Source organism: Myiozetetes cayanensis, unplaced genomic scaffold (genome assembly GCF_022539395.1).
Source record: "Myiozetetes cayanensis isolate MyiCay16 unplaced genomic scaffold, myiCay2020 scf10, whole genome shotgun sequence".
Lineage (NCBI taxonomy): Eukaryota > Metazoa > Chordata > Aves > Passeriformes > Tyrannidae > Myiozetetes > Myiozetetes cayanensis.
Window position 1 is genome coordinate 33,422,975 of NW_026086605.1, and position 16,167 is coordinate 33,439,141.

A 16,167-nucleotide genomic window follows, 5' to 3' on the forward strand; every position below is an offset into this window, starting at 1 on the left:
ATGCACAGCAATTATTTATAGCAATCACTTGTAATGTGGGCAGTTCTCAGGACAGGGCTGTCCCCTGGTGACAGGAGACACCAGGCAGGGCTGTTCAAGTGGCTGTGGCTGGGGACACAGTGACTGGTGGCATCGTGGTTGTCAGGAATCTCTTGGGGCTGTCAAGCTCCTTCCAAAGAAAACACAACAGATGATCAGCTCGGGCTCCTCTGGGCTTCCTTCATTCAGGAGCAGGAGCGCTCTGAGGTGAAGGATTGGGGATGTGGGTTGAAAGGAAGGAACTGAGCAGTGAAGGACAAAGGAGAGACAGGAATGAGGATGAAAGAGGAAGGATCCGTCTCCACGGCCGGCTGTGGCACTGCAGTGTGTTCCTGAGGTGTTCTGCAAGAGGCTTCTCCTTGTGCAGCTCCGTCCTGCGTGTTTGGAGGTCTGCTGGAAGCCTCCCTATCCTTCATTACCTGTGTTCTGCTTTGGTTGAAGGCAGCCAAATTACTGCAAAAAAGATTTGTTGCTGCTTTCAAAGGGGTGGGGAGCCTGTTTGAAGGGATCATTTAGAAGGGAGTCACAAATCACCTCAGCAATATTCCATTTCATGGATTTATTTGTTCTGGCAAGTGAGATTCCAGTGAGGAATGGGCATTTAATGGGCTGAGAGTTTCATGACTTTTCTAAATGGCTCCATGGCTGCTTTTCCAATCTGGGAATATGTGTATGTGTTAGAGTAAATCATCATTTCTATGATGATAAGTAGGTCTAAGTGGAAAGACACTGTTCATGTGTTATCTAGCCATATGTGAAAGAAAAAGGGAGGAAAAAACCTCCTCCTAGGATTGCTGTTCTGCTGATTCACATCTGCATTAGGACCACATGGGCAGTTTCCTGCTGTCACTTCTTTGTTCAGGCAGCCCTTGCTAAATATACTTGTTTTGATAAAACAAGTGCTGGAAAATTAAGTTAATGATCTGGGGCCTTCTGGAGAGGCAACCAGTGGTGTTTGTTCGTGTGAGAGGGATGTGGGGGAGTGATGGAGGGAGAGGTTCCTTTCCTGGCTTATTTCAGTTATTGTGCAGCTTATTTAGCTCTTCCTGGTAAATTCACATGAAGCAGCTTTTCCACTCTGCAGCTCTTTAGCTCAGTAATCTGGATTGGGATATCCAAGATTTCTGTGGTTTGGAATACCCAGGTGTAAAAACCTATTTACCTGCTGTCCTGGTCCCTGCCTGGGGAAGGGAACAGAGTGGAAGCAGAGATTGCTGTCAGTGGAGGACCCATTGGCTGAATGGGTTGAAGTCAGGAAGGAGGTGAAAAAAAATCCTGCCAAGACACGAAGTCCACGAGAAGCCACAGGGTGAGCTCAGTGTCATCTTCCTGTCTGGAGCAGGGTGGGAGTGAAGGTGACCCAAGGCTCGTGCACTGACCTAGGGTTTGGGCCTGAAGAAATTCTGATTTATGTTAGCGTCATCTCCAACGCATCAGTGTCTGCACAGAGAGATTCTGTTCAGCACCCTTTGATTTCTCCAGTGTATATCATTACCTGCCAGCAGTTGCTTGCCTTTAATCTGATGTCATTTGAACTGTAAAATATTTGAAGGCATTTGCCAGCCAGTTGGCCGTTGAGCATGGATAATATGGATGCTTTAATTTCCTTGTCATTTAATCATAAGAGGATGTTCACATTTCAACAGGCAACAGGCACCATTTCACCAACAAATTGCAGAGTTTGGGAAGTGTCTGGAATGAGGGACGTTTCCTTCCCATCCCCAGGCAAAAGCGTGTGTTTCTTAGATGGATAAGCAAGGCTGTCTGAACAGACAGACACACACAGCGATGTTCCTCTCCAGTGGCATTAGCCCAGCTGGGAAAGGATGTCATTGCATCTGATCAGTGTAAATTAAGGTCCTCCATAACAGAAAACAGCCCCTGCAGTCACTTCCATTTTTCTGGTCTGGATACTAGTGGGCTCTCGTTGTCTCAGCCTGTTTGGGGCCGGTTGAACACCTCATTGCTGTTCTCTGGGAAGCAAAGACGGCTGCCGAGAACAGAAATACGGGGCTTGCTTAATTTATAGCTCTGTGCACACGTTTAGACCCAAACTGGAAGAAAGGTAACTAAGACAGACTCTTTCCACTCTGGTTAAATCACCCTTCTGCAGCCTAAACTTCTCCGTGGCAGATGGAAGAACATAACCATAAATATGTTTGCAGAAGCTGCTGAAATATTTACATGGCACGGCACGAGCACCCGGTAACAACTTCCTTGCAACAAGAAACCCATCTGAAAGCCGTCTGCCAATGCTAGGTGGAGATGAGATGCCATATACCACTTTAAATTCTAATTTTGCATGCAATAAAAGCTCCCCACAACAGATGGGGAGCATTAACCACGTTTTAGAAGGGGCGGTGTCTGAGGCTGCTGATAGCAGCCCCATAGAGGTAGCACGTAAGCCCTGTCATCTGACAGATAAGCCTCCAGAATTTGGAATATCTCATCCAAGGCCACTGGGAGCCTCCTGTTTCCCTTGTGCAAAAGATGGGAGTGGATACCCAGCCATTTCGTGTCAAAGGGATCCAAAAGGAAAAGCTTTGTTAAATGGTATGGGAGGAAAATAATTGAATAGATGTGGATGACACTGCCAAAGAAAAGCAGCTTCATCTCCTGAGACTGGAGGGGGAGGGCTGTGATTTTGCATCTGAGAAGTGATGGGCTTTGGTCCCAGATGTGAGTTATGCCTTTGTCACAAACACCTCAGGTCCTTCTTGTGTTTATCAAATCTCCAGATGTTTTAAATTGTTTTAGGATCCACCAAATATTTAAATATGCAGGGTTGTCAGGGTGTGCAGTGATGGGATGGAAAACGTCAGGGATGGGTGTGAGCAACGTACTGAAAGCAAATTACCCCTCTTCAGTCTGTCACCAGTGGTGGAAAAATGTACTGAAAGCAAATTACCCCTCTTCAGTCTGTCACCGGTGGTGGAAAAATGTAAATAGCGTGTCCATGGACCGGGAATTCCGCAGGAGTTGCAGAAACCTGATGCCTCGCACTGCAAATTAGAGAGTTCCAGAGCAGGGGGAGCTCACAGATGTGTGTTCAAGGTAAAGCCTCTTGTTTATAACCAGCACTGCATCCTGCTTGCCTCCCCTGGTCAGTCCATGGAGAAGATTGGCATCGGCTCTGCCAGGCTGCTGGCCTTGGGAAGGGGCAGCAGGGCTGTTGAACTGCGGCTGCCCCGTGTTCCCAGGCTGTCCCCGCTTTGCCCACGGGCTGTGGTTGGTGTGAGTGGCATGGCCCAGGTCCCCCCAGTCCCAGAGGGATGGCAGGAGTCACTGTGCGGGGAGGGGATCCTTGGCAGCGGCTGCTGCTCCTCACAGCTCATCCCGCTCCTCCTCGCTGCAAATGCAGGCGCTCCTCTGGCTGTTCATGAAGGGCCGGCAGCCCAGGGTCCACACGGCGTTGAACACGGTGTCTGCCACGGACTCGCAGGCTGGGGACAAGGACAGGGCCAGGCAGGTGAGTGACAGCGCCCCAATGAGCTCCCTGGGGTTTGGGGTTTGCACCCTGCGGGCTCTCACCCCTCCCCTGGGAATTGCATCCGTACAAACCCCGACGTCCCCTCCTGCGGAGCTGGGGGTTCTTTCTCTCCCTCTTCTCTCCCTTCTCACCCCCCTCCTTTCTTGCCTCTCTCAGGCTTTACTGGTTGATGGATCACCAGGGGCTCTGCAAACAGCACTGTTTACCAAGCAGATTTCCCAGGAGACCTCCACACTGCTGTCTTTCCTGGCTGCCTCTCCCCTCAGTTTAGCCTATAGCCACTATTAACCAACCTTTTTGTGCTTTTGGGGAGTTATGATACCAGCATGAAAAACCCTCCTGCAGTTGGAACAGCTGAGTGTCTGACTCCTAGCCCCTCCTCATCCCAAAAAACAACCCTGAAACTGCTTGTCGGTAAATAATTGGTTATTATTAGGACTTTAGGGTTTACTCACTGGCATAACATCGATTGTTGTATGCATAATAAATTTGGGAAAGCCTTGCCTTTGGGATTGTCTTCTCCCATCTCAGCCTCTCCAAACACCTTGGAGCTCCTTTAGGAGCTGAAGAGGCTGTGGTGAGTCAGTGGAAAAACCAAGGCTTTGGCAAACTGGCACTGCTGCAGCTGGAGTGTTTGTGCCCACACAAAGGGAGTGCAGCTGCTCTTCCCCTGCCTGCTCTCCCTGAGCTCCTGGTGACTCAGTGGAGAGGATCCCAGGGAAGTGACACGGGTGGGGAGCCATCTGCACTAGCACTGGTGTTACAGACCTCCCACGTGTCCTAATCAGGCTGTACCTTTGGAAAGCAAATGCATGTTGAAGGATACCTTACAGCAGAGCATCAGCAGAAATTACCAAACACAGCCCTTACCAAAAGCTCTTCTTGGACTTGCAGAACGAGGCTTTTAAAATTAGGCAAAAGCAGGGTGGCACTTGAGCTGCTGACACATCACTAGAGCTTTCATTAGCACTTCTGGGCAATCCAGATCTGCCCTGGGTGGCTCAGCTATGGCTCAGCCACCACCCACACTGTGGTGTGTCCCTGGTGCCATCAGCATCTCTTATCTGGGAACAGATCCCAGGGAGTCCTGTCCTTGGCTCTCCCAGTTTGTTGGCCCTTGGCCACATACAGGACAGGTTCAGTGTGTGTGGCTTTACTGGCTCTGGAAAGTTTTTCAAACAATCCTGTATTTGAACTCTCTGGGAGGGCATCCAAACTTTGAAGGAATTGCTTTTAGCGTTTTTTTGTTAGTTTTTGGTTTGTTTTTTTTTTTCCTTTCTACATATTAATTAATGTTTTCCAAATGCAAAAACACCCGTGGGTCTCCAGTCTCGGGACAGAGACTCTGACCCACCAGTGACAAGCGCAGGGCAGAAGTGCTGCTCCCTACTGCCGCTTTTTTTTTGCTTCTTTCGGCAAGGAAAAAGGGGCTCCTTGCACTCCCCCTCCCCTCCCTGCCACCTCTGCTCCCCTCCACAGGGAATGCCAGCCGGGAAGCCCACCTTGGACCTTGGAGACGAAGCCGAGGCTGCGCTTGAGGTCGGAGCAGATGGAGTGGAGGCACCAGCGGAACTTGGCGTCACAGCGGTACTTGTTGGCCCCACAGGTGTCGTAACAAATGTCCAGCTGGTTACAGCACTTGGTCATGGCAGGGATGCCCAAATCTAGCTGGGGAAAGAGAAAAGGAAGTGTCCCTGGGCTGTGTCCTGGCCTCAGGCTCAGGCAGCTGTGACAGGGTGAGGTGCTGCGGAGCCCAGCCGGCTCCTCCTCCAGAAGTTACCCAGGATAGCTGGGGCAGCGGGAGGGAACGTGTGCTGCTCCCTCACCATCTGAAGAAAGTGGTGACACTGCTGCAGGTTCAGTGCAGGGTAGATCACATTCCCTTCTCCCCTCTCTGTCACAGGGAATAAACCTCTGGTAGAGAGGTGGGGAACAGCCCCTCCGTGACCATTTGCTGCTTTTCATTTGTCAGAGCTCATCAGAGAGCTCCATGTCCTTGCCAGCAATGGCAAAAGCCCCTTTGTTTCCTCTTTCCTCCTTTTCCCAAAACATAACAAGTCCTGCTTTTTGGCCTAATAAATCTGCCATAAGTGTTTCTAATGACTTATTTCTCAGAGATGCACTTGTGAGGCCAAGGACAAACATGGCGTGGTCACAGGAGTTCTGCTCTCCTGGAGTAAACAGCAAGCTCAGCTAATAACCATGGGAGTGAGGGGGCAGAAGGCCTGCCTTCTGGAGAGGTTGGACTCATTAACTTGCTATAAATTATTCCTCCTTTTTGGCCTTTCTCATGTAAGATTTAGGAGATGAATTGTTCCGTGATTGCCCGTGTCAGGAGGAGGTACCACAGACACACCCACAAGGTTTGCAACGAGATAGAGTTTAAGGGACTAAACCTAACACCAAAAATGGGCTGCGAGGAGAGGGGCCTTCAGGCAGGAATCTGCCTGATTGCTGCATGAGCTAAGGAGGAATTCCTGCTCTGATACCCTCCTGGGAGTGCCTCTCCCGGCGATTCCAATAGGATTCCATTAATTGCCTTTAAAATAACAGGCAGGTGCAGCATCAAAGCCCGGTGTGTTTAATTCGGTGCTCGGCAGAGGCAAAAAGGCTGGGAGGGGGTGGAGGATGCACTCAGGTATTGCTGTGTGCAGCGCTGAGTGTGTTCCCTTCTCTCTTCCCAGGATTATTAGCTGGCTTTGTGATTAGGGAGCCGCCCCATGTGGGAATGGGGGGGTGTGGCAGTACATACACTTTCGGGTACCTTGAGCCCCAGGAAGTGGGAGCTGCAGCCGTTGGGTTCCTGGGGTTTGTAGTGAGGCCGCGGCATCGGAGCCTTCCCTGAGAAAGGAAGGACAAGGGTTAGGAAAGCCCCTCTTCCCAAGAGGTAGCACCAAAAAGCAAGGAGTGTCAGGCAGCTCCCCTTTGGTCTGCATCCCCAAACGCTTCATTCCGGTCCAGGAATGTGCCTCCCGAGAGCTCTGCACAGCTGGGATCACCCAGATGGGGGTTTAACTCCTCCAAGAAGCTACTACTTACACCACTCACTTAGCAAGGGGTTTCTTTCCACCCTCAGCTCTTTCTTGGAGTGTTGGTGTGCTATGGGGCTCCACAAAATTGTGTTAGACCTTGCATGTCTGACGTGGCTCTGAGCAGGTCTCCTTGGTCCATTTTCTGCAGATGGTGATGCACTGCCACGTTTTGCAAATCATTTCTGTTCCTTTAATCCCTGCACCTCCCTCAGTCTGCTTCTTAATACGCATAAAGGAACAAGAATTCCCTCTGTGAATAATTATTTACCTAATGTGGAAAGAGTCCAGCAAACAATAAGTAGCTTCAGCAGCATTTTAACCATTTTAATTGGATTTCTGAAGGTGTGCAGGTCCTGACAGAGTGGATGGCTGAGGGGTGGCTGCTCAGGACTGGAGAGATAACACTCTATGTGGAAAGGAGATGTGGCTATTCCCTGCCTTGTCTCATCCTCTCTCTCATTCCCACCTCACCCCCATCTCCATCTAAGCCAGCATCTCCTGTTTGGGGAGGACGAGTCTCCAGGCTGCTTGTGTGCCTTGGTCCTGCTGTGCAAGGAGTGTGTTTAAAGGTGGGAGAGGTTTATCCCCTGGAGAAGTTGTGGAGACCACCCTCAGGGAGCTGGGTTTCTCTGAACTCTCCCTCAGTGTGTGCTCAGTGCTCGTTTCTGTCCCAGCTGGGCTCATAAAATGGGGATCTCCAATGCAGAGTGAGGTGTTAAAACAAGACATTTGTCACAGAATATCCTGAGTTGAAAGGGATCAGGATATCCCTTCCAACAGGGACACACAGGGATCATCCAGTCCAACTCCTGGTCATGCACAGAGACCCCAACAATCCCACCATGTCCCAAATGCTCCTGGAGCTCTGGCAGCCTTGGGGCTGTGCCCACTGCCCTGGGGAGCCTGTTCAGTGCCAACCACCCTCTGGGGGAAGAACCTTTTCCTGAGATCTAACCTGACCCTGCCCTGACACAGCTCCAGCCATTCCCTCAGGTCCTGTCATTGCTCTGGGAAGGCACTGTAAGCTGTGTGAATGTTTCAACAAAAACGTGTAAGCTGAGTCTTCTGTACGTCCAGCACATCAAGGGTTAAGTTTCTAATTCCCTGAGCACTGCTAGAAAATTTATATAGATATTAAATGGATCTAGTTCGGCCCTTCAGACAGGGTTGGGTTCTTTTAAACTCAATTTCCACTGCTTTCTCCTTGTCAGCACTAATAATTATTTAGGACTCCTTCCCCTTTTTTGTGTTGAGGTACCTAAAATGCCAGTGGTTAATATAGCCATAAATCTACTATGCTCTTTAGAAGACCTCCCAGCCAAATGCCTCTAAAGGTCTTATGTAGGAGTGTTCCCAGCACCTGCTCAGTTAAAAATTGCCAGGGTGGTTTAGTTTAAATAACAGATTTGCAACAAATAAACAACAAACTGAAATCCTGTCCAGCTGTAAGATGCTAACAGCCAATTTCCCCCTTCCAAATGAGCCTTGTTGGGACTCAGAATTCAAATGTTCCTGAGCCTGAGGTAGGAGACAAAGGTCAAAGTCCACAGTGGGTTTTGCAGGATGGAGTCAAATTGGAATGACTTGCTTGTAATACTGATAGTAAGTTCTGTTCCTGCAGCACATTGCCAGTTAAATGGTATAAGGTAAGTCAGAGTAGGGGTGAGAATGTTTAGGGATATGGAGAGTTCCAAGCTCCTTCATCTAGTTCCATGCCCCAGATAACTCTGTTTCCAGAGCAAACCTTGCATTAAGCTGAAGTCACAGCTGTTGGAATGCCTTGGAAAGTTGTCCTGAGGAAAAAAACCCTCACGTGAGAGTTGTGGTGATCAACAAAACACTGAACTGCCTTCAAGATGAGCCCCTGTAGGAAACCCGCCCCCCCCCTCCTCTCTGAAAACAGAGCTTAATAATTTGTAAAGTGCCTCTTTGTGAACTCTTGCACCACTATTAACCTCTCTCCCACGCCTTGCTTCGTAGTTAGCAGGAAAACAAAAGCAAATCAGAAATACCAGGCGTTCCCGACTCTCTGCGAGCAGCAACTCCCTGCTCCTGTTACCACTTATTGCTTGCCCATCCTTGCAGGCAAGAAAATATATTCCAGGGCACTGCCTTGTTGGCAGAGCCTTGGAGCTGAAGCTGAGTTTCCCTGATGCATTTTAATGTCTCCAGGCTGTTGCAGCTGTTCCAAGGGGCTGGAAAGCAGCCAGCTGGCTGGAGCAGCTGCTGGCGATGCAGGAGGTCTCAGACACTGCAGTGCTGGGACCCTGGCAGGGGGAGGTGAGTGTATTTCTGGCTGTGAATGGATGGTCTCGGGGCTCCTGGCGGTTTTGGGTGGTCCATTGTTGTTTCTGCGCCCCAGGCAGGCTTTGAGCAGAGGTTCCCCCCTGCTTCCCACAGCCTTTTAGTGCAGTGCTGGAGAGCCTGACTTTGAAGGCTCTTTTCCCACAGCCTGGAGGTGCCTCCTCATCTCAAGGCCTTCAGGGCCAAATGCTGGGCAAAGCATTGAAGTCCTGCCTGCTCAGGGAGCTGAAGGAAGCTACAAGGGCTTTGCTCCCAGCTCAGGCTCTTTGTTTCCCCTGGGATGCCCAGAGGGACTTTGTAAGCAGGAGGAGCTGTTGGTCAGTGAATGCCTGTGTAACCCTAATGTCCTGATTTCAGGGAATAATCCATCAAGTTGTTTGTTTGCAGACCTCAGTAGCTGCTGAAAAATCGGGAGAGTCTTAGAGCCAGGTGCCATGTGCTCAGCTGAAGATGGATGTGGCAATCAGAGGTGAGCCCTGACCTTTTCTGGGGCAAAATAAGCTATTATTGGTATTTCTTGGGTGAAATGGAAGAAAGTAGAAGGCATAATTTTTTTTTTTTCTTCATGCCTGGGGAAAAAAGCATTCAGGCCCTGATTCAGCATAAAGATGGTTTGTGTTTGTTCTTTTGGGCACAGACTGGATCTCACTGGTGTGGGATCATCCTGGCATCTTCATCACTCAGAGTTTGCAGTGTCTGTGCTAGAGACTGGCACGGGCAAATGGTCCTGGAAGGGTCTCCAGCAAGACCCTTGGAGGCACATGGGCAGTGTTTCAATAATTTCCTCCTTCAGCCAGTGACTGATGAGCTGTTCAGCAGAGAATGAGAACTGGGATAACGATGTGCTTGTTCGTTTTCCTTTCTAAGTAAAACTGCTCCAGTAAAACCCGGGACACCCTCGGGCTGTGGGCGGGGATCTGTGCTGCTGTCTGGAGGTGCTCTTCACAGGGGCAGAGGCAGGGAGAGCCCTAAGGATGTGTCCAAAAGCAGTGACTTCTCCAGGATTTGGTGAGTCCTGAGGCTCCCTGAAACCAGCTCTGAGTACCAGCATTGCCTCAGGCACGCTGCAGCCCCAGCCACGTTATTCCCACTGCCAGGGGTTTCAGCCTCTACATTCAGAAGGGCAGGCCCCTTTCTGCTCTGAATTTGGAGCACGGTGAGGACCTTTAGGAGGTTGTCACTGCCACACTGTGACACGGGGACAGGCTGCCCCATGGGCAGCTGTGGGGGGATGCTGTGGGGGATGTGTCTGGGGGATGCCTGTGGCCCTCCTGAGCTGCTGCAGAGAGGCAGCCTGAGCTTGGGGGGCTGAGGTGACAGAGGACAAGATTTGCTGTGGGGACAGTTGCAGGAGGCTGGGGAGAGGATACAGTCTGTAGGAAGCCTCCTTGCTTGCTCCCAAGCAGGTTGTTTCAGCAGGTACCCTGCTGATGGCTGATGCTGCCCGTGTCTGCCACCCCACAGACCTGCAGCTCTGCACACCCTGTGCCCTGCCCTGCCCTCCCTGAGACCCCCTTCCTCCTGGCTCTGGGAGAAACAAAATTCCTCCTTTTTGGTAAATCACTCTAAAGTCCCAAGGCAAGCGGGAGCTGCCTCATTTCCACCACGAGTACTAAAGGTTCCCCCCAGTCTCCTCCCTGTTCTCTCCCCTCCTCCAGCCCACGGCATTGGCCAGCTCACAGCTGCTGGGTAAGGACACTCCTAAGGTTGCTGACATTGGGGCCGCGGGCTCAGCCTCCCCTCTGGGGCCTCTCTGCCCACCCTGCTCCTCTACAGGGCTCCTGGCAGCCTCGGTACCTACGAGCCCCTCCTGCCAAACCTGTGTCCTCTCCTCCCTCCCCCTGCACAGGGGCTGTTCTTGGGCACGGGGAAAGGTGAGGGCTCAGGGTCCCTGTGCGGGCACGGGCACAGCAGCTGTGACTGTGCCCAGCACAGCGAGGGGCAGGTCATGGAGAGGAGGAGCTGAGCTGGCTGTGGGTCTCAGGGAGGGGAGCGCTGAGAGAGGGAAGGAGAGGGTCACTCACCATACCGACATCTGTACTGACAGACCCCGTTCTTCCCCCCGAGCAGCTCCAGGAAGGAGTCGAAGTAGCTGTTGACCGTTTCGAAGCTGTCCCGGATGGTGTCGATGCCCCAGTCGGAGTAGGATGACTCTGCCCGTGGATCCTGCTGGCCGGTGCTCTCCTGCGCTGCCCCCTCGGAGCAGTGCCCCAGCCCCAGGGACAGGCACAGCAGCGCTGCCGGCAGCAGCAGCCTCATGCTGCCCTCCAGCCCCACAGCCCTCGGGGAGCAGTGGGATCGAGCTGCCCTGGGTGGGAGGCAGGTAAAGCACCCCCTCCCTGGACTTTAGACACTGCCAGGGAGCCGACGTGAGGTCACTGCAGTGGGAGAGCAAAGTGCAGCGCCGGGGTTTGGGACCAAGTTCACCTCACAGAGGTGTGAGTTTGCACAACCCCGCTGGAACAGGCTCAGCCCCCACGGCGCCAGGGCTCCAGCTCCCCAAGAGGGACCCCTCCCTGGGGGGCTGAGCGGGGTCTGTCTGCCCAGGACCCTCCACCTGCCCCTCAAGGCCACCTCACTCCCTCCCCAGCCTGCTGGGAGATGAGTATCTCTATCCAAAATTTCTGCTGCTCAAGCAGTGGATCAGCACACTGAGGAGCACCCCTTGCCTTTTCCCAGTGCCTCCTGGGCACGGGATGGGGTGGGATGAGACCCAGCCTAGCTGCTCCCAGCAAATCCCGTGGGACCACAGAGCCCCGGAGGGGTTGATCCAGCAACTTAGAATAGTTTGGGGTTACAAACACTGCATTCAGGGCAATTCCTTGGCATCACCTGCACTTCCAGTGTCAGTGTTGCAGATGAGTATTTGCCTTTGATGGGGCTCCTGAAGGCTGATGTTACAGCTCTGTGGAATGCCAGCGTTGCCAAATTAAACATGCAGCATTGGTGATCCAGAGCAAGGAAGGGCTGGCACCAAAACCTGAGCCAGGACAGGGGCTTGTGGGGGAACTGCAGGTCCTGGCTCTGGGGTGGGACTGCCCTGCCAGGGCCCAGGGGCCTGCACAGCTGATGGACAGTTCAAGGAAGTTACTCATTAAAAAGGAAACAATCAAATGAACACGAGTAGCAAAAAGACAAAAAAAAACACTGATAAAGAATAGGGAAGGAAAACGGCATGGGAAGCCTCTGGCTGCTCCCAGAAAACTTTTGGGATGTGTCCCAGCACAGCACTGCCCCTCAGGGGAAGCTGGGCAGTGAGTCTTTCAAATATATGGCAAACACAATTGCAAATTCTGGCATTTTATTGTTTTGCAGGAGACTCAGCCCTGCTGTGTTGCTGCTTCTGAAGGGCCAGAGCCCCGTGGCAGTGCCTGTGTCTTTCTGGATGTGGCCATGTGTGATGTGCTCCAGACTTGGGATAAAGGAGGAGGCACCACAGCCGAGTCTTGGTTTCCCAGACAGGTAAGTCAGAGAAGTGGGGAAGAGGAGCAAACAAGGTGGTTGGTTCCCACTCCTTTGGGAAGAGGGGTTGGCAGTGTTCAAGCTGCAGACAAGGAGGGAGAAGACTGTAATACGTGGTGAGAAATTAGGGTGATGTTTTGGGCTGAGCTAGAGGTGCCAGGTTGCTCCAAGAGAGTCTGTTCCCTGGATCCTGGGAACCAGCCAGCCCCTGCCTCTAAGTGAGCCTTTTGTGACAGCTGTGTCACCCCTGGCACTAAGCAAAGGATGGTGAAGTGAGGATTTCCCTGCAGGAACACTGCAGAGCTCAGACCTGTCCTGCTGTTCAGACCGTGCTGTGGACTAGTCTGTCAGTCATGGGTGGAAATGGTCCCTGGAATTTGCTGTCAGGGAGCTCCAGTGCAGGGAAAATTGGGCTGAACAGTCCCCTGCTGTGTCTCACAGTGAGTGGAGCCATTGGTGTCTCTGCCTGACACTCCAGTTTGCAGTCCCAGTGTTCCCAGCCCTTACCAACAGCCTGGCAGAAATGAAAAAGCAAACCAGCTATTTAGGAATGGCTTGGAAATGTGTAGAGCCCCTGGGTGTCTGTGCTTGGTGCCATGCTTTTAATATGGAGCCTTTTAGGGTTGCTCTGGAGGCAATTCCAGAACACAGCCTTTTTTTTGTCATCCCTTGGTCCCTGGTGGCTGATCCATGTGCTGCTGAAGGCAAACAGAGAGGGGGTAAAAGTACTGGCAGGGCTGCAGAGGATGCAAACCACAGGGAATGTGGCATGAGCAGGACATGCAGCCTGGAGGGGGTGGCTCTGGAGCACGGGCTGTTTGCAAAATCAATTGGAATTAGTCAGGAAAGCTGAATAGGGCGGGGAGGGAGGAGCTGGCAAAGTGCAGAGCCTGGTAAAAGAGGAGTCAGACACTTTCCTGCCCATTTGCCACTTGCCCTTGGAGCAAGTTTGTGAACGTAACCACGGTGGTAGTGGATCAAGGGTTGGACTTGATGATCTCAGAGGTCCCTTCCAACCCGGCTGATTCTGTGAATAAAAAGCAGTTTATCTGCTTTTCCAAAACGTGGCAGCCCCTGTGCCCTGCCCCAGGGATGAGCCACTCTCCTTCCCTCCTCCTGCTTCCTTCCTCCCCTCCCCACACCAGTCTCCTGAGGCGTTTCCAGCCCAGCTGCAAATAGCTCGGTTGCACCCAGAATTTAGGATCTGAAGACCAGGAAAAATGCAGGATTGAGTAAAAGTCACACACACAGTTCCCTCGGGGAGCTGCTGAGCAGTGAGGAGCTTCCCAACGTGGGTGTGCACAGCAGGTACCTGGCCTTGCTTGGACCCACTGCAGTTGTAAATCCCCCCCTCCCTGTGCCAGTTTTGCCCTCTCTGAAGGTTTAGATGCTGTTGGCCAGGACGGTGAACTCTGACAGCTGGGTTCTGAACCTTGTCCTGACCTCGGGATACGCAGCTCCTGACTCCGTGCATTCATTCCTGCCTCTGTAATGCTTAAATATAGAGCGGCCCCGGGGCTGTGGTGAGTCACACATTCCCAGGGACACTGTCAGGCTGTTGGCAGCTCCTGCAGCAGGGAGGGAGAGGTGACTACACCCGGAGGGAGAGGTGACTACACCCGTCCCAACGCTGGGTGCGTGCGCCTGTGTCCCCCATGCTTATGGGAGTGAAGCCCATCCCCTATGGAGCTGGAAAATCCCTCTTGGTTTCACACTGGGAGAGCAACTGGAGCTGCTCCAGCTCCTCTGGTGCATTCCCTTCTCCGAGCACGCTGCCACAGGTCTGTGCTGTGTCCCAGGATCCTGCCCTTGGTGTCCTGCTGGGGATGAGGGATTGAGGGACTGAGCACTGTCTCCGTGGGCTTTGGGTGGTTCCAGGGGTTGCTGGTTGGTGTTTGGCACGGGGAAGAGGCAGCTTGAGGTTCAGGTTAGTGGGTGATCTGTGGCTGCTTCAAAGGCTGGGTTGGGAGCCAGATGAGTCACTGATTATGGGAACAGAGAACTGCAGCTCAATGACGAAATACCCAAGTCTGAGCCGGGTCAGAGTCCAGCAGCTGCAGGAAGATGGGAAGGTGGGTGGTTGAAGACCCCCTGCCCTCATGGGGGCTGTGCTCAAAGTGTGTGAGCAGGTCCAGTCTCTCCAGGTGTCTCTGGACAGGTCCCTTCAGCCTTGTGCTGCCTTCCCGCATCCATAGCAGGGGATTCTGCCCCTCTGCCCCCTCAGAGCTGCCTCCAGCCCTGGGGAACAGCACAGGGAGGACAGAGCTGCTAGAGAGAGGTCCAGAGGAGGGATGAAGCACCTCTCTTATGAGGTAAGGATGAGAGAATTGGGATTGTTCAGCCTGGAGAAGAGAAAGCTCTGTGGAGAACTTAGAGCCCCTTCCAGTGCCTAAAGGGGCTCCAAGAGAGCTGCAGAGGGACTTTGGACAAGGCATGGAGTGACAGGACAAGCGGAATGGTTTTAAACTGACGGAGAACAGGTTTAGATATTGGGAAGGAATTGTTCCCTGAGGGTGGGGAGGCCCTGGCACAGGTTGCCTAGAGAAGCTGCGGCTGCTCCATCCCTGGAAGTGTCCAAGGCCAGGTTGGATGGAGCTTGGAGCAAGTTGGGATAGTGGAAGGTGTCCCTGCGTGTGGCATGGCAGTTGGAACAAGATGAGCATTAAGTTCTCTTTCATCCCAAATCATTCTGGGATTCTGTGGTACTGTCAGACCCTTCCCTTGATCTCATCCCTGCCCTGTGACATTCACAGGCCTTTTTCCCTATCCCTGACCCCATCCTGCCTTTTCAGCTGCAGCTGCCGCAGTCCTTACCCTGGTGGGGTTCCTCCTGTAGCTGTGATCCCCACGGACGTGCTCTGGCCAGGAGAGCCCCAGGGGGAATGGTGGGACCCCCCAGCACCTGGGCACTGGTCAGGGTAGCACAGGGCTCATCCACAGCCCTTCCCTTCCTCCAAGGGAGGGGCCAGGGCCTGCCTTGCTAAGCCGGGCAGCAGCACAGACTGGCTGGGCATGGAATCCACTTCCCTTTCCAAAATAAACCAACTCTGGTGCACTTCAGACTGATTTCCTATCCCGTGGCTGCCAAATCCACCAGCACATCAGCTGTGTCCGTGGGCAGTTCCCTGAGCCAAGCGCTCCCATCAGCAGCACAAGGCTCCATTCCACAGGCAAGAGGATCAAAGGCTTCTAAACCAGCCCTTGCTGTGATTTTTGCAGGTTCCTGATGGCCACAAATTAAGCAGGAGCTCCACTGCTCCCGAGGGCGAAGCCCAGGAATGGCTGTGCTCTTATAAAGCACCCAGGGTTTGGATAAGGAAGATGTCAGCCTGAGCTTCCTACACGTGAGTGCTTGGTCTTCCTGTGGTGCTGTTGGGAGTCTCTGGTGCTTTCCTCCCCCTCCTGGAACCACCCAGAGTAAGTGGTTCTTTGATCTCTAGAGTTGTCACCCCTGGGAAAGGGTCTCTCTGCTGTGCCTGTTTGGTGTCCCAGCCCTGAATCTCGTGTGGTTATTGAACCCCACACCGGCTTCTGCCACGAATCACTGCCCTGGGGAGACACAGGCTGAGCCACACTCTTCCCCCACACCTCCTTTCCCTAAGTTTTTGGGCAGAAGGTGCTTTTGGCCCGGCACTATCTGCCCTCCCCTTCTGCAGGCCTTTAGTTCCCTTAAAGTGTAGCATTTAACAGGAATTTGTGGCAGGAGCATCTCCTGCATAAACCCCTGTGTGATGAGATTTACAGCAGCCACATAGGAGGAGAGCTGGGTGTGGAGGATTTCTCACTGCTGATGGCAGTGGCTTTTATTTGAAGCCCGTTCACTTTTTTTTTTTCTTTTTT

General features: G+C 52.6%; 1 protein-coding gene and 2 long non-coding RNA genes across 3 annotated transcripts; 2 read left to right on the forward strand and 1 right to left on the reverse strand.

The window, feature by feature from the left end:
• Positions 1-583: 583 nt before the first annotated feature.
• On the reverse strand, positions 584-11,192 carry PLA2G12B (phospholipase A2 group XIIB). The gene is made up of 4 exons (XM_050339763.1): positions 10,890-11,192; positions 6,282-6,370; positions 5,032-5,197; positions 584-3,482 (listed from the first exon to the last, which is right to left on the reverse strand). The coding sequence occupies exons 1-4, from the start codon at positions 11,122-11,124 to the stop codon at positions 3,364-3,366; spliced, it is 609 nt and encodes a 202-aa protein (XP_050195720.1). The 5' UTR covers positions 11,125-11,192; the 3' UTR covers positions 584-3,363.
• On the forward strand, positions 8,732-9,752 carry LOC126652733 (uncharacterized). The gene is made up of 3 exons (XR_007632035.1): positions 8,732-8,841; positions 9,253-9,334; positions 9,733-9,752. It is a non-coding gene; the product is annotated as an uncharacterized LOC126652733 (long non-coding RNA).
• LOC126652728 (uncharacterized) lies at positions 11,124-15,902 on the forward strand. The gene is made up of 3 exons (XR_007632033.1): positions 11,124-11,188; positions 12,181-12,327; positions 15,547-15,902. It is a non-coding gene; the product is annotated as an uncharacterized LOC126652728 (long non-coding RNA).
• The last annotated feature ends 265 nt before the right edge of the window (positions 15,903-16,167 follow it).